Genomic DNA, 17,076 nt, shown 5'->3' on the forward strand with positions numbered 1-17,076 from the left:
CTATGATGAGGTAACTGGCTCAGTGGACATGGGAAAGTCAGTGGATGTTATATACCTTGACTTTAGCAAGGCTTTTGATACGGTCTCCCACAATATTCTTGCCAGCAAGTTAAGGGAATGTGGATTGGATAAATGGACGGTAAGATGGATAGAAAGATGGCTAGAAGGCCGGGCCCAGCGGGTAGTGATCAACGGTTCGATGTCAGGATGGCGGTCGGTTTCTAGTGGAGTGCCCCAAGGTTCGGTTCTAGGACCGGTTTTGTTCAATATCTTTATTAATGACCTGGATGAGGGGATAGATTGCACCCTCAGCAAGTTTGCAGATGACACTAAGCTGGGGGGGAGGTAGATACGCTTAAGGGCAGAGATAGGATCCAGAGTGACTTAGACAAATTGGAGGATTGGGCCACTAGAAATCTCATGAGATTCAACAAAGACAAGTGTAGACTCCTGCACTTGGGACGGAAGAATCCCAAGCATAGTTACAGGCTGGGGACCAACCAGTTAAGTTGTAGTTCTGCAGAAAAGGACCTGGGGGTTACAGTAGATGAGAAGCTAGATATGAGTCAACAGTGTGCCCTTGTAGCCAAGAAGGCTAATGGCATATTAGAATGCATTAAGAGGAGCATTGCCAGCAGATCCAGAGATGTCATTATTCCCCTTTATTCGGCTTTGGTGAGGCCACATCTGGAGTATTGTGTCCAGTTCTGGGCCCCCCACTACAAAAAGGATGCGGAAGCATTGGAGAGGGTCCAGCGGAGGGCAACCAAAATGATTAGGGGGCTGGAGCATATGACCTACGAGGAGAAGCTGAGGGACTTGGGTCTGTTTAGTCTGGAGAAGCGAAGAATGAGGGGGGATTTGATAGCAGCCTTCAACTTCCTGAAGGGAGGTTCCAAAGAGGATGGAGAGAGGCTGTTCTCAGTAGTGACAGATGGCAGAACAAGGAGCAATGGTCTCAAGTTGTGGTGGGAGAGGTCCAGATTGGATATTAGGAAAAACTATTTTACTAGAAGGGTAGTGAAGCACTGGAATGGGTTACCTAGGGAAGTAGTGGAGTCTCCATCCCTAGAGGTGTTTAAGTCTCGGCTTGACAAAGCCCTGGCCGGGTTGATTTAGATGGGATTGGTCCTGCCTAGAGCAGGGGGCTGGACTTGACGACCTTCTGGGGTCTCTTCCAGTTCTATGATAAGGGGATGGTTGGATGAAATAACATGATCTTGGTAACTAATTGACCATTCATTATCAGTTGGAAATAGGTCAATGGAGGGATGATAGGAGTTGCTATAGGGAACTTTCTGGGTGTCTGGCTGGTGAGTCTTGCCCACATGCTCAGGGTTTAGCTGATCGCCATATTTGGGGTTGGGAAGGAATTTTCCTCCAGGGTAGATTGGCAGAGGCCCTGGAGGTTTTTCGCCTTCCTCTGTAGCATTGGGCACAGATCACAGCTGAAGGACTCTCTGCATGTTGGGTCCTTCAAAGTATTTGAATGCTTCAATATCTCTGATATAGGTGAGAGGATTATTCTAGAGGGGTGGTTGAGATTCTGTGGCCTGCACTGTGCAGGGGGTCAGACTAGATGATCATAATGGTCCCTTCTGACCTTAAAGTCTATGAATCTATGAATATGAATATGGTCTCCCACAATATTCATGCCAGCAAGTTAAGGAAGTATGGATTGGATAAATGGACTGTAAAGTGGCTGGAAAGCTGGCTAGATTGTCAGGCTTGTTGGGTAGCGATCAACGGTTCGATATCTGACTGGCGGTCGGTTTCAAGCAGAGTGCCACAAGGAATGGTTTTAGGGCTGGTTTTGTTCAACATCTTTATTAATGACCAGGATAGATTGCACCCTCAGTGGGGGCTCTTGTACACTTCAAAGGAAGAATGCAGAAGTGCATATTGATTAGTCGATGGAAATTCCATCAACTAGTAAATTAACCAATATTTAACACTCTTACCTAAGACCCCCCCTAAGAGGACAAAGATGCAAACAGTACAAACCAGTGGTACTTGAAAGGTCCACACAAAAATATGCAGCAGGTTTGTTCAGATATTTAATGCCCTTGCATGTCCCCCAATGCCAGGAAGAACAAGTGTATAGAGAGTGAATTACCTGGGCCTTCTTGCTATCACTAGGTAGAAGCAAGCTGCCTGTCTCTCGGTTAAATGTACGTGTCTTTGTTTTCACAGGCTCGTTGGTTTCCCGATAAAGTTTCACTGGAGGTGGTTTGAAAGCTTTTTGGACTAGATTGTAAACACCTACAGTGAGGGATAGGTCTTTGCCCAGATGGAGGTTCAACCTGTGTGGAAATAACCAACAGATTTCAGATTTCTAAAGGAACACTTTTCATAAAGACAGTATTTCCCTAGGAGCATCTTTATTTGCTTTCCAACACCATGTGCATCTCTGAAATGGAAACATTACTTATCTTAGAATTCTGCTTCACTTAAAAAAAAAAAAAAAAAAATCTTGTGCAGGATTTTCAGTCCTGGGTCATAGCTCTTTAACACAAATTACTTAGAAGAACTCAAAGCTTCTCTATTATTTTTACTGTTGAGAGCAGCAACAGTGGAGTAGAGCACAAGGCAGACCCACTACTGACATCTGTGCAGTGCTCTCATGCTGAATGCAAATCATAGAATCGTAGACTGAAAGAAACCTCAAGAGGTCATTTAATTCACTCTCCAGCACTCATGGTAGAGCTAAGCATCATCAGGAATATCCTTGTCAGGTATTTGTTTAACCAGCTCTTAAAAATTTCCAATGATGGAGATTCCACAACCTCCCTAGGCAATTTATTCCAGTGCTTAACTACACTGACAGTTTGGGCATTGGGGAAAAAACCCTATCTAAACCTCCCTTGCTGCAATTTAGAAGTGCATTGCTTCTTGCCCTATCGTCAGAGAACAAGGAGAACAATTTTTTCCCTCCTCCTTGTAACATTTATGTCTTTGAAAACAGTTACGTTCTGTCTCAGTTTTCTCTTTTCCAAACTTAAACCCAGTTCTTTCAATCTTGCCTCATGAATCATGTATTCTAGACTTAAAAGTCACTTTTGTTGCTCTTCTCTGGCCCCCCAATTTGTTCACATCTTTCCTGAAATGTGGCTCCTAGAACTGGACATAATACTCCACTTGATGCCTAATCAACACTATATAGATCAGAATAATTACTTCTCATAACTTGCTTACAACACTCCTGCTAATACACCCCAAAAAGATGTTTGCTTTTTTGTAACAGCGATACACCAGGGCAGCCTGAGGGTCACAGGTGGACCTTTAGGGTCTATATATGATCCACAAGACATTTTGTTTACTGTTGTTCAAGCAAAGGGTTGCCAAATTCTGCTGGATTTTTTCTGCATAGTTTTTTCCCTACTGGTATTACAAAAGTTCCACACACTTAATGCAAAGGCATGTGAAGTGAGGTGCATGCTAATTGCACACAACGTTGTGAGAACCTGCGCTTCCTCTGCATCCAATCAAAGTGCTGCTTCGATTCAATCAGCACACCCTGCAAATTCTAGGTACGCAAGTGCAGTTAGTGAAACTACCCTATCCTGGGAGACTGTCTTGGTTACAACAATCTTGTGGCCTGCTGAGATGAAAGAGGGACACTTGTGCAGCCCACTCAATAGCCTACGTTGCCTCTCACTGTGTTACACTGTTGACTGAGATTTAGCTTGTGGCCCACTATAGCCCCCAGATACCTTTCTGCCGTACTTCTTCCTAGGCCAGGGGTTAGCAACCTTTCCAAAGTGGCATGCCACGATTTAACCCTGCTGCATGAGGCCACGCCGCTCTCCCAGGAGAGGGGGAGGGGCTCTTTCTGCCGTGCATCCCATGGACCACCAAGGTCAATACAAACCTTTGTGGATTACAAGTTACTAATGGAAACTCACTGTTAGATACATAATTATGCTTGAGCCATTTTACTAGTGCTGCAGCTGGGGAGAACAGTTTAGTTTAAATTATTAAGCCGATTAAGTGTTTTAACTTTCTCATGTTCGTTTATCAAACTTCATTTTAAATACTGTAAAATATTATGTGCAACACAAAAGGTTTCAATGTTTTCTTTATTTTTGAGGGGTGGGGAACCTGTTTTGAGTCAGGGGTCACTGCCCCACAGGGAAAAAAAAAAATCAGTTGGGGACCACACAAGTGAGAAGCAAAAACAACACCCCCCCCACCCCCAGAGTCACAGTGTGGTTTTCATACAGGAAGATCAACCGTCGACATGATCTTCTCCCTTCGCCCACTACAGGAGAAGTGCCGTGAGCAAAATATGCCACTTTATATCTCTTTTGTGGACCTCACAAAGGCATTTGACACTGTTAGTCGACAAGGACTTTACCTTCTACTTGAGAGAATAGGCTGCCCACCAAAACTATTGCAGCTGATCGTAGCTTTTCATAAGGGTATGAGAGCTACTATCCAGTTTGATGGATATACATCAGATAGCTTTCAGGTGAACACAGGAGTAAAGCAGGGCTGTGTTCTTGCCCCAACCCTCTTTGGACTATTCTCAGTCCTCCTAAGCTGTGCATTCAAGAACTCACATGGCGGCATCTACCTCCGTACAAGATCTGACTGATCACTTTTCAATCTAGCTAGACTGTGGGCAAAAAGCAAGATAAAGAAAGTGCTTATTATAGAACTGCCCTTCGCTGATGACGCTGCTATTGGAGCTCATAATGAAACAACTCCGGGATCTTATGGCCCAACTGTCAAGAACCTGTCAATTTGCTCTTAACATCAGCATTAAGAAAACTGTGGTTCTTGCACAAGGTAACATGACTCCATCATGTATTATGCTAAACAACCCCCCTCTAGAAGTAGTTCTGAAGTTCTGCTAATTAGGTTCAACCGTAACTAGCAACTTGTCATTAGATACAGAGATTAAACATTCGTATTGGAAAAGTGGCTACTACTTTCAGCAGACTAACAAAACATGCATGGGCAAACTGAAAGCTCGCAATTAGAACAAAGATACTTATATACCAGGCATGTGTGCTGAGCGTTCTTATGTATGGATCAGAAACGTGGACTACCTATGCAAGCCAAGAAAAACTTAGCTCTTTCCATCTCCGTTGCCTATGCAAAATTTTGATCATCAAATGGCAAGACAAAGTACTGAATGAGAAAGTATTAGAAGGAGCTGGACTGTCAAGCATGTGAGCCATTCTGCATTACAGAAAGCTACGGTGGCTGGGTCACATGAAGAGAATGGACGATAACCGCATCCCAAAGAACATTTTGTACAGAGAACTGGCAGAGGGAACAAGACCAAAAGGATGCCCTAAATTCCGTTTCAAGGACTACTGCAAAGCTGCTTTGGTAAAGTTTCAGATAGACATTGATAGTTGGGAAAACCTGACAATGGATAGAAATACCTAGCATCAACACCTCCACCAACGACAAAAGCACGACGACAAGGCAGAAAACCAAAACAAGAAAAGAACAGATGATAACTAAACGCTACTACAGCATGGAGCTGTACCTACTGCAGCCGATCATGCCTCTCTCACGTTGGTCTGTTGAGCCACACAAAACATTGCAAAAAACGACCAGTTTAATGCTGCATCCCACCGTCTTTTGAGACATATGGAGGCCATGATGATGATGACTTCAGATCATATCTCCACTTTGTTCAGATCATTTTGAATTTGAATCTTATCCTCAAAGCACTTGCAACTCCACCCAGTTTGGTGTCATCTGCAAACTTCATAAGCGTACTCTATGCCACTATCTTTAAATCACTGAGGGTATGTCTATACTACCACCCTAGTTCGAACTAGGAGTAACGAAACAAGGAGTAACGGTAGTTCAGACTAGGAAGCCTAGTCCGAACTACCTAGTCCATGCTGCATGTAGCCGCGCGGCACGGAATCCGCACTAGCGGACATTTAAAAATGGCGGCATCCAGCTTTATGCAAATGAAGCCCGGGAAATTCAAATCCCGGGCTTCATTTGCAACTCCGGTTGCCTACATTACCGCCCTAGTTCAAACTAGGGTGGTAGTGTAGACATACCCTGATGGAGATATTCAACTGAACTGGCCTCAGAACTGATCCCTGTGGAACCCCGCTCTTTATGGCCTTTCAGCATGACTGAAATACTGAAAACTATTATCTGGGAATGGTTTTCCAACCAGTTTTGTGCCCACCTTATTGTAGCTCCATCGAGGTTTCATTAACAAACTAGGGAAATGAAGTCATGAGACAGTAGCAAAAGCTTTACTAAAGCCAAGACATACCATATCCACTGCTTCCCCCCACCCACAAAGCTTGTTAGCCTGTCAAAGAAAACTATCAGATTGATTTGACCCAATTTGTTCTCAACAAATCTAAGCTATTACATATCTTCCAGAAGTTTGCCAACTAATTATTTGCTCCATTCTTTTTGGGTATAGAAGTTAAGATAACTGTTTTGTACTTTTGTACTTCCCCAGGTTGTCTTTATTGCCCTTTTTATAGATGGACAAATAGTGCCATTTTCCAGTCTTCTGCCCTTTGAACTCTTAGGCTGTGTCTACACTAAGGGGTTTTTCTGGCATCCCAGAAAAACTCCATCGTGTCCAGGGAACGTATCTGCTCTTCCGCTTTATTTTGTGGAAGAGCAGACGCGCTCTTTCGGAAGCTGTCTTCCTCCTCTCACGAGGAAGAAGGGCTCCTCTGAAAGAGCAGGCTTTTCCGAAATTTGGCCCAGTGTCGACAGGCCAAATTTCGGAAAAGCCTCTTCCGAAAAAATCATCAGAAAAAGGTACACAGGTACACATTGCGGAGCATAATTTGCATAACTTTTTCCGATAGATCACTGCAGTGCCTTAGACAGCTCCTTTGAGTAAGCAGCAAAGCTCCCAGAAAAAGCCAGTTCAAGACAATGCAAAAAGTGCCTCTGGTGAAAAAGCAAGGTTTGAGAGAGACGGAAACCTACAAACTGAGTGGAACAGCAAGGAAGTTACACAAGGTATTTCCCTTCCTCTGATAATGTCTATATAGGATTCTTCCTCCACATGAGTTAAAGAACTTAAGGGATGTCCTCAAAGGGGGTGTGATAGGAGCAGCCCTCTGTAATCCCCATATTCCTCTCCTGCATAGAGCTGATCTTGCCTATAAAAGCATACCATATAAGCTATCAAGGGAAAGGTATGATCTGCTGAAAGCCACAGTATATCTTTAGCGCAGATGACATTATGAAATTGCATTCCATGGTTGTCACTAGAACACACCAAGTAGGAGAATCTGCCAGATAATAGCTCCCCAGAGACAACAACAAGAAATGTAACCAACAACCAATAGCCATTTTCCAGCAAGGGAGATTCATTTATTCTTGATTTAGTTCTAAGTGGAGTGTGGGATCTGAGCCAAGAGGTGAACGACCACTTAGAAATAATAACCATAATATAATTAAATTTAACATCCCTGTGGTGGGAAAAAGCAAACCAAAAGTGTGACTGTGGCTTAGCAACCAAGCAAGAGAAGCAGTGAGAGATAAAAGGAATTGTTTAAAAATTGGAAGTTAAATCCTAGTGAAGAAAATAGAAAGGAGCATAAACTCTGGAAAATAGTGTAAAAATATAACCAGAAAAGCCAAAAAAGAATGAACAGCTAACTAAAAATCTCAAAAACAACAAAAAAAAGTTTTAAGTACATCAGAAGTTGGACGTCTGCTAAACAACCAGTGGAGCCACTGGACTATAGAGATGCTAAAGGACCACTCAAGGATAAAATTAGGTCATTGCAGAGAAAGTACGATTCAAAAAATTCATGGTCAGGTGAGGACATGAGAGATTCCCAAGCCATTCTTTTTAGGTGAAAAACCTGAGGAACTGTCCCAAACTGAGTTGTCATTAGAAGAGGTTTTGGAACAAACTAATAAACTAAACAGTCATAGGTCACTAGGACCAGATAGTATTCACCCAAGAGTCCGGGGGGGGGGGGGGGGGGGGGGGGGGGGGGGAGAAACCAAGTGTGAAATCGCAGAACTTTTAACTGTAGTTTGTAACCTGTCCTTTAAATCAACTCCCGTACCAACTAACTGGAGGATAGCTAATTTTTTAAAAGGGTGACTACAGGTGATCCTGACAGTTACAGGCCAGTAAGTCTAACTTCAGGATCAGGCAAACTGGTTGAAAATATACTAAAGAACGTAAATTGTCAGATGAACGTAATTTGTTGGGGAAAGAGTCAACATGGTTTTTGCAAAAGGAAATCATGCCTCAACAATTTACTAGAATTCTTTGAGGGGAATCAACAAGCAAGTGCACAAGTGGGATCCAGTAGATATAATGTACTTAAATTCCCAGAAAGACTTTGAAAAGATCGCTCAAAGGCTCTCAAAGTAAGCTGTCATGAGATTAGAGGGAAGGCCCGCTCATGGATTGGTAACTGGTTAAAAGATAGGAAACTAGGGATAGGACTAAATGGTCAGTTTTCATAATAAAAAGGGGTAACTTGTGGTATCCTGCAGCAGTCCATAGTAGGATTAATCCTATTGAACATATTCATAAGTGACCTGGGAAAAGGGGTAAACAGTGAGGTATCAAAATCTGCATATGATACAAAACTGCTCAAGACAGTTAAATCCAAAGCAGACTGTCAAGAGCTTCAAAAGGCTCTCACAAAACTAGGTATCGAGGCAACATAATGGAAAATGAAATTCAATGTTGATAAATGCAAAGTAATGAATATGGAAAAACAGTCCCGCTTACACGTATAAAATGATGGGGACTAAACTTGGTGTCACTGTGGATAGTTTTCTGAAAAGATCCAGTCAATGTGCAGCAGCAATCAAAAAAGCAAACAGAATGCTGGGACTCTTAAGAAAGGAACAGAAAATATCTTATGGGGTCTATATAAATCCATCGTTTGCTCACATCTTCAGTATTACGTGCAGATGAGGTCTCCTTTTTTTTTTCCTGGAGAAGTGTTGGCACTGGAAAAGGTTCAGAAAATGGCAACAAAATGATTAGGGATATGGAATGGTTGCCACATGAGGAGAGTAAGAAGACTGGGACTTTTTAGCTTGGAATAGAGAGGACTAAGGGGGGCGATGTGATAGAGGTCTACAAGCTCATGGCTGGTGTGGAGAAAGGCAATGAAGAGTTATTTACTCTCTCATAAGGAGGGGTCACCAAATCAAATTAATAGGTGGCAGGTTCAAAACAAACAAAAAGCATTTCTTCACACAGCCAGCTAGCCTGTGGAGTTCCCTGCCGGAGTATGTTGTGAAGGCCAAGGCTATAACAGGATTCAAAAAGAGTTAGATAAATTCATAGGTTAGGTCCATCAATGGCTATTAGCCAGGATGGGCAGAGATAGAATGGATCACTTGATGATTGTCTGTTTTGTTCATTCCCTCTGAGGCACCTGGCACTGGCCACCGTCAGAAGACCAAATACTGGGGTAGATGGACTTTTGGTCTGACCCAGCATGGCCTTTCTTATGAGTTACAATTCAGTTACTCACGTGCATAAGAACACACCAGGGCAATTGCACAGCCTTGCCTGGGGACTCAGCAATGCCCATCAGATGTGTCTGGATTGCATTCTCGAAGCACATAAAACTGAGTTCTAAAAGACTACAGGGGCCTCACATTTTGCTTTTCTTCTGCCCCCACCTGAACTGCAAACAAAGACACTAAGAAGAGGACTAAAGACTCCAACAAAACAGAATGACAGGTTTAAGGAAAAACGTGTATTAAGGACTACAATAGCCAGTGGTGAGAGAAAAACTGCTTATTCAAATAGTTAATCTTAAAAGGTTGAAAGTTTAGGCTGTGTGCTTACATTTTCTTTTCTTTTAGTAACCACGCTGACTTTTTGCCTATCAATTATCATTCAAAAACATTTCTAGTCAATACATTTGTTTCACTGCTTATCTTTACTGATGAGTTTGCCTGACATGTCTGGCAAATTGCTTAGGTTTACAAAGGCAGGTCTATATCCAATGAACCAATTAGCTTTACCATAAACACAAATATTTCTGTTTTGAGCTGTAGATTTTTTTCCCCAGTAGATGACTTCTGAGATGCCTATAGGGCATGAGCTCCATACTTAAGACTACCATGTGAAGAAAAGGGTTCTTGGGTCAGGATGGAGCAAAGGAGATGATTTCAGGGCAGACTCTCTGAATGGGAGGAGGCATGTGATGGCCAGCAGGGGCTTAGCTCAGATTCTCGTTTCCATTACTGTGATCCTCAATGGTCTAAGAGCTAGGTGAGTTCCTTCAGTCTCATGCTAGGGAGTTAAGGCCAGGAGTGAAAATACTGCTAAAATAGCGTTTTCATAGAACAATCCTGCCATGTGAAGAAGGCTGGACACAACCCTTTTCAGAGGCTGCTGAAGCTACTCCAAATGTTAAAATTTGGTACGCACCTGGCCAAAGCCCGCTTCTTTGTCTCCTTTGCTCGCACTTTCTTCATGAGATCTTCCAGCTTGCCTGAGGCTTCAGTTTGGACCCCCAGATCTTCATCCTCTGCTGTATTAATGATATCCCTGTAGAACAAGGAGATATCAAATCCACCAGGCTTCTTCAGGTGCAACAAGTCAAGGAAGATACCTGGGGGCAAAGCAGAAGAATGGGAAGAATATCACAGATTGATTTCTATTTATATTGGAATGTTCATACAATGCCCAGATATTCCTTTAAATGGGAAAAAAAAGTTAAAATGGACAATCATCCAAGAACAAAGAAGTGTTCTTTTATTTAGTATGTTTCTTTTGGTTCCTGTAAGAAAGTAATGAGAACTGGCTTGGTAGTTCTTTGCACGTAGTCAAGCAATACAGCAGAGGGGCCATGCCCCTGTGATCAGCGTTCAAAGCAGCATTGACAGGTTCCAGAAGAAATTAAATCCTCTGTCCTAGTCCACAGGGAGAGGAGAGTAAGAGGAAGTGAAAGATTGAGAATCTGCCACAAAACTCTTTTGCCAAGTATAAGGGATAATGGCCTGACTACCCTTAGGCTCTAGCATACCAACTCAATTCTGAAAGAACTGTCTGGTTTAGCCACTTGCTACAACTACTGCAATACACTCCTGTTTGGCTTCCAAACATATTGCTTTCCCTTCAATTCATATAAAATATGGCTGTGACCAAAAAGACAATTTATGCAATATGCATAAAAAACATTACTGAAATAAGTTATAAAGTTTCTCTGGCATCCGTTGTATAAAATTCAAAGGTGATGTGTTATTATTGGCTTAGATAGGTTTTATTACTATTATTATTGGTCTTATTTTGGTAACTGGTCTGGAGAGATGGGAGAAGGAAAGAGAAGATGTGTGAACTCAGTTTGTTGTGAATGTGCCAGGCAAGAATGGACTTTAGAGACCAAGTGTCAAGTGATTTGCCTAGGGAATTTTTAGGGGAAGGTGAATGCAAATTTTCACTTCTATTTTTTTGACGCTACGGCTTGAGGAGGAAACCACTGTCTACTGATTATCTCTTTCCAGAATCTCAAGTTCAAAGGCCCAAGCTGTAGAAAGGAAAGACTCCACTGTTCATAGGTATGTTAGTTCTGAGCTAAGGGTATGTCTACAGTACCACCAAGTTTTGTCAAAAAAAAAAAAAAAAAATCCAACTCCCTTTTGTTGACAAGACAATGAGAGTCTATACTGCGACTTTTGATGGGGAAAAATGCCCAGTTTTGGCAACAAAAAATTTCCACTCTATAGGAGAATTTTTGACACAACTTGCTTCCGACACTATTCCACAATGCCTGCTTGATCTCTCTGCTCAGTGTTTTGATCTCTGCTGCCCTGCAGACATGCACCTCTTCCCTTTCCAAGCTCCTGGAAAGGATCTGATAGCTGACTGTGCTGCTCCATCTGGAGAACAAAAAGCAAATCATTGGACTGCTCCTGTTCTGCCCTGCTACGAAAATAGCTAGGAAAACAGCAGCAGGCAGACTGCTGCTGCAGGAAGCAGGTGACAGGCTGCTGTGCTGCTTTGACATTCCTCAGCACAGAAAGCTCACAGAGCTACCCATGATGCTGCTCCTACCAGCTAAGGAGGCTGTGGAAGAACTCAGAGGGAATCCTAAGATGCAATCAGCCTTCACACAAGACTGCACCATGGGATACATACATTGCTCACACTGTAGACGATGGTGTCCCCAGCATGGACATGATCTGTCAAGAGAGGAAGCAAGTGTGAACACCCTCTGGTGATTTGTGTTTCAGAGGCTTTTGGGTGACAACACTAAGTTTTAATCAACAAACCTTGGTAGTGTACACCTACCCTGTCTGCTATGGACCTGTAACCACAGAAAAAAATCCTTGGCAAACTTGAAAAACTGATTCCTATCAGAGTGCTAGCTGGAGTTGGAGGGAGAGAGGTGAGCTCATGTAAGCTTATTAGAATGCATGTAGATGTTTGGTTTTTAAATATTTTTCACCTTAAGAATAAATTTGTTTGCATAGAAAAAGCAGTGTGGTAACTTGTGACTGCTGGCAATTACAGCTGTTTATAGCCTCCAGTGAGAAAGCAAAGCACAGACACCAGCCTGTTTAGGCCCTCTGACTTGCTGAGGGTATACAGGAAACCTCCACCTTACAACGGCCTGAGCTGCGACCCCCTGCACTTATGACCATTTCTGTAAGTGCGGAAGGGGCCGAAACCCCCCGATGTACGTCCTCGGCCCGCATGTATGATGGTGCACGGAACCTATCATAAATGCAGGTTCGAGTTATGATGTCCCTGACTTGCAATGCTTCACCAGGAACCGATCGCGTTGCAGGTTGGGGGCCACATGTATCAGTATAGTCAGGGAACTATAGTCTGGGGGGAGGAGAGGGGGGGAAGAAGACAGAAGGAAAGAGATGTGGGTCTTCACCTGAGAGAGGCAATGGCTGAGGAACTAGATGCTGTTGTTGAACCATGGAGTGGGAAACAGATGCAGCTGCCCTGCAACGTGACAAAAGGCACTAAAGCAGTCGTCTCCAACCTTTTTACACCCAAGATCATTTTTTAAATGTCAGAGCAAGTCAAGATCTACCCCATCTCTTCCCCAAAACCCCACCCCTTCCTTGAGGCCCCATCCTCTCCATCATTTGCTGTCTCTAGCCCTTACTCACTCTCACTGGGTTAAGACAGGAGGTGCAGGCTCTGGGGTGGGAATGAGAGATTTGGGTGTGGAAAGGGGTGTGAGGTACAAGCTCCGGGAGGGAATCTGGGTGCAGGAGGAGGTGGAGAAAGGGATGCTGGCTCAGGGAGGGGGCTCCAGGATGGAGAGTGTTGGGGACAGGTGGTGGATTGAGGTGCTGAGCAAGCTGCGGGCTTGTGGATGTGAGGGTGCAGGAGTTTGGGTTGGAATGTATAAGGGGCTCAGGGCACAGGTTTGAGGTGTGGGGATGGTGCAGAGTGTTGTGGCAGAAGACTAGGAATGTGGGGGGTGCAGGAGTTTGGGGATATGAGGGGCAGGGGGTTCAGGTGTATGATGGGCTCACGGATGGGGGGGGGTTTCCTGTGGAAGGTGCAGGAATTATGTGGCTGCAGCCAGATGGGGGCTTAAAATATTTTTAAATAAAATATTACGTCCAACACAAAATGTTTCCGCATTGTCTTTATTTACGGGAGGGGTAGGGAACCTGTTCTGGGACAGGAGCTACTGCCCACAGAAAAATCAGTTGGGTATCACAAGTGAAATGCAAAAAAGCCACTCACCCACCACACCACCCCTCTAAAAACCCCGAAACCTCACTCATGTGGCCCCAACTGAGACACCTCCCTCCCCTGGCACTCCAGACCCATGGGGCGGTGCAGGCGGGGGGGGAGAGAGAGAGAGGGGGGGAGGAAGGAGAGGAGAAGAGAGAGGCTAGGTAGGACTGAGGCTCAAGACCTCAGGCCAGATTAATTATTCTGGGGTTCCAGGGTTAGTGGATTTTTTGTGCTCCTCTACACTCTGAAGTGAGGCCAAAAATGAGGGGTCCAGTGTGCAGGACAGAGCTGCCAGTGAGTGCGATAGGGATGGGGATGCAGAATCTGAGTGGAAAGTAGGGTACAGGAACAAGCTGAGAGTAGGTGTCTGGCCTGGAGGAAGGGGGCAGGAGCAAGGTGCTGGTGAACATCTGGCCGGGGGCAAAGGGAAGGGAGCAGGGTGCTGGTGGGCATCTGGCCAGGAATGAGTGGGCAGGAGCATGGTGCTGGTGGGGGGTCTGGTCAGGAGAGAGGGGGCAGGGGCAACTCAGCCGGTACCTGGGGGTCTCCAGGGATGAGGATCCCTAGGGCAGGATCTGTGGGCAGTGCTGGACAAAGCGCGCATGTGGCTCCTTTAAAAAAAATCCAGTCCTTCGGATCCTGCACCGCCATCTTAACCCCTCCCTCCCGCCTTCCCAGAGCACAGGGAAGGAAGGAAGGAAGGAAGGACAAGAAAGTACACATGCTGTTGTGGGCAGGGGAGGAGTGCATGCTTTCTTATCTTCCCTTCCTTCCTGTAGCATTTGGGGGGGGGGGGGGAGAAGGAGAAGATGGGGGTGAATTTCTGAGGGCCAGATCCAGCTTTTCAGGAAGCCCAGATCTGGCATGGAGCTACAGTACACCCCTTCCCCCCCCGACGCCACAGGAAGCTAGAGCTAGCTCTAATTTTGTGGGAGGCAGGAGGCTGTAGCACCAGCACAGGGTCCTTGTTAGGGGTGAAGGGGAGAAAGCAGGTGCTGGGAACACCTCCTCACGATCAACTGGACTGTCAGTCGCAATCTACTGGTTGGTGACCATGGCACTAAAGTAGTCCTCATTGCCTATCAATTGATCATGTCACTCCATTCCCAGAATTGGGGAAAACAAGCAAGCAAATATGAGGAGGGTTTCATTTCAATGGCTCATTCAATCCCTGACTACAAGCCAAGACAAACAAAAGAGACTTAATTACTGCATATCAATCTCAAAAAACAGGACTGAAAGCCTCTAATTTAGAAAGAGGTTTTTTATGTTTTGATTCAAATGTTTTGAAGAACTGTCTCCAGAAATGTAGCAGACAAAACCAGGTGTACTCCTAGCAATGCCTCAAGTGCAATCACATCATTCACCTTCCTCCAGGATTGTAGAGTCACGTGGCATCTGCAGCAGGGAAGCATCATTTTTACACTTCATTAAGCTGAATTTCTTAAAAAGAAAATTCTAACCTGTGTCTCTGAGGTCAGCAGCTTTGGTCCTGGCCAGTTTGGCTTTAGTGTTGTCATGTCCATGAGGGTTGTCTTCATTGGTGAACAGCATGATTCTCTTGTGGCTCATCTTGAGCCGGACATCACTGAAGAGATTACAGCAGGCCCACAGTGCTTCGCCCAGTGAGTAGTCAGCATTATGGCCAAATGACTCACGGAAGAGTGCTTTTCCCTGGTCTCCCTTGTACTTATCCAACTCTAGTACTCGTTTGGCACCTAGATGGAAAGACAGTAAGGGCATTTTATAAGAGCTGAAACTGCCGACCATTTTCCCAGCCAGAAAAAACACATAGCACCTCGTGGGATGAGGTTTACCAGGAAGGTTGACAAATGCCTTTGATGTCGACCACTGAGCGTCCAGACTACAGCGCTGAGCGGCCAAACAGCTGATCGGCACAGCACGACAGCCATTTTAATTTAAATGAAGTGGCGATTATTTAAATCACGGCTTCATTTGGGTATGTCTAGTAAACTAATCTACATGGCTCTGGTGACAGAGCCATGTAGCCTAGACATACCCTCACTCTTACCTACACTTCTGTCACATTAACCTTACTGCTGCTGTTAGTTCCCACTAAGGATGCAAGAATTGAACTGGTTAATCAATAAGCTTGATGTTTATCACTTTCTGTTAGTGGTTAAACTCCATCCAGAATCTCAGCTGCCCTCTGCCATTTAAGCATTCCTGAACAGCCAGGGTTCCTCTCAGTTGCTGACTCCATAGCTGGAGTCCCTCCTTGCAGCCAAGCCATCGGTGCTGCCTTCTCATGCTACACCAGCAGCTGGGACACCAGGCATTTCTGTATGCTGAAGCAACAATCGAGTCCTCCCCATCACACCCTTAGTTTCCTGGATAAGTGTTTAACTGTGTAACTGACAGAATTTTAATCTGTTACATACTTACTGTTTTCACACATTATTTACATTTTGGTTCTCAACCAGAGTTACATAATAATGAAGTTGGCAGCAAAGTAAGTCAGACACAGAAACCTTACATATCTACTGCAAACAATGGTATGGCAGCACATACACAGTACATCCCAGCAGTACAGCAGATGCCTGACTAGCTTTCAAGAGTCTGAATGGGACCTTCTTGAAAGCCTGTAAGGCACTTGCTGCACTGCTAAAAATTCCTATGTATGTGCCAGAAATGCACTTCAATAAAAGGGGACAATGGCTCAAATACAGGGCTTAATGTTTGGAAGTACAGAAAAATATGGAGAAGAGAGGCAGGACCGACCCCCCTCCCCCCCACACAAACGAAATAAACACTGATAGCGTGTGTTCTTTAACCTGTCAATAGGAAAATTCTAAGCAGGGAAGTTGCTATACCTATCAAAATCTCAGGACAGAAAGACAAACTAAAACAATGCACTGCTCTCTCCAAAGGGGACAGAGAATGATAGAAATATTGTGCACATTTCTCCACTTCCTCTTAAGTCTTCTATTCCTATTATCTCTTACCTGGATTGTCCAGCTCCTGAAGAACATACACATGTTTGAAATCCACAGAATTCTTGTGTTTCTCAGTGCCATAAAACACAACACTCAAGAGGTCTCGATCACTACTAATGATCTTGCTGGTATACACATTCCGGATGCACTTGAAAGAAAACAGCAGAATCAGGAAGAAAGGAGAAAGTTATCTGAAGAAATGGTGATAGTGTTCTACTATTGGCAATAGGGATGTGAATGGTTAACTGTTACCCGAGAGCAGCCCCTCACCTGCAATCCCTAGTTGGAATCAGCAGTTCATACTAGGGATGTTAAATATCAGTTAATTGAAAAGTTGAGTAACCTCATGCATTCTTGTCCGTTAGCTGACTATTCTATAGTATCCAGGGGGTAGGGCCAGCAGCCAGTGTGCTCTGGCTCCACTCCTAAGGAGCCCCCTGCCACTCCATGCAGCTG

General features: G+C 44.4%; 1 protein-coding gene across 4 annotated transcripts in view; it reads right to left on the reverse strand.

Moving 5' to 3' along the window:
• The window catches only part of XRCC6 (X-ray repair cross complementing 6), a 68,601-nt gene that overhangs the window by 17,688 nt on the left and 33,837 nt on the right, over positions 1-17,076 (reverse strand). For all 4 annotated transcript variants that reach the window (XM_075936037.1, XM_075936021.2, XM_075936026.2 and 1 more), the window contains exons 4-7: positions 16,630-16,768; positions 15,127-15,381; positions 10,382-10,565; positions 2,117-2,303 (exon numbers count right to left, since the gene is read on the reverse strand). In XM_075936037.1, the coding sequence (XP_075792152.1) occupies positions 2,117-2,303; positions 10,382-10,565; positions 15,127-15,381; positions 16,630-16,768 (765 nt within the window). The remainder of the gene's footprint in view (positions 1-2,116; positions 2,304-10,381; positions 10,566-15,126; positions 15,382-16,629; positions 16,769-17,076) is intronic.

This window comes from Pelodiscus sinensis, chromosome 1 (assembly GCF_052426305.1).
Source record: "Pelodiscus sinensis isolate ZL-2025 chromosome 1, ASM5242630v1, whole genome shotgun sequence".
Taxonomy (NCBI): Eukaryota; Metazoa; Chordata; order Testudines; family Trionychidae; genus Pelodiscus; species Pelodiscus sinensis.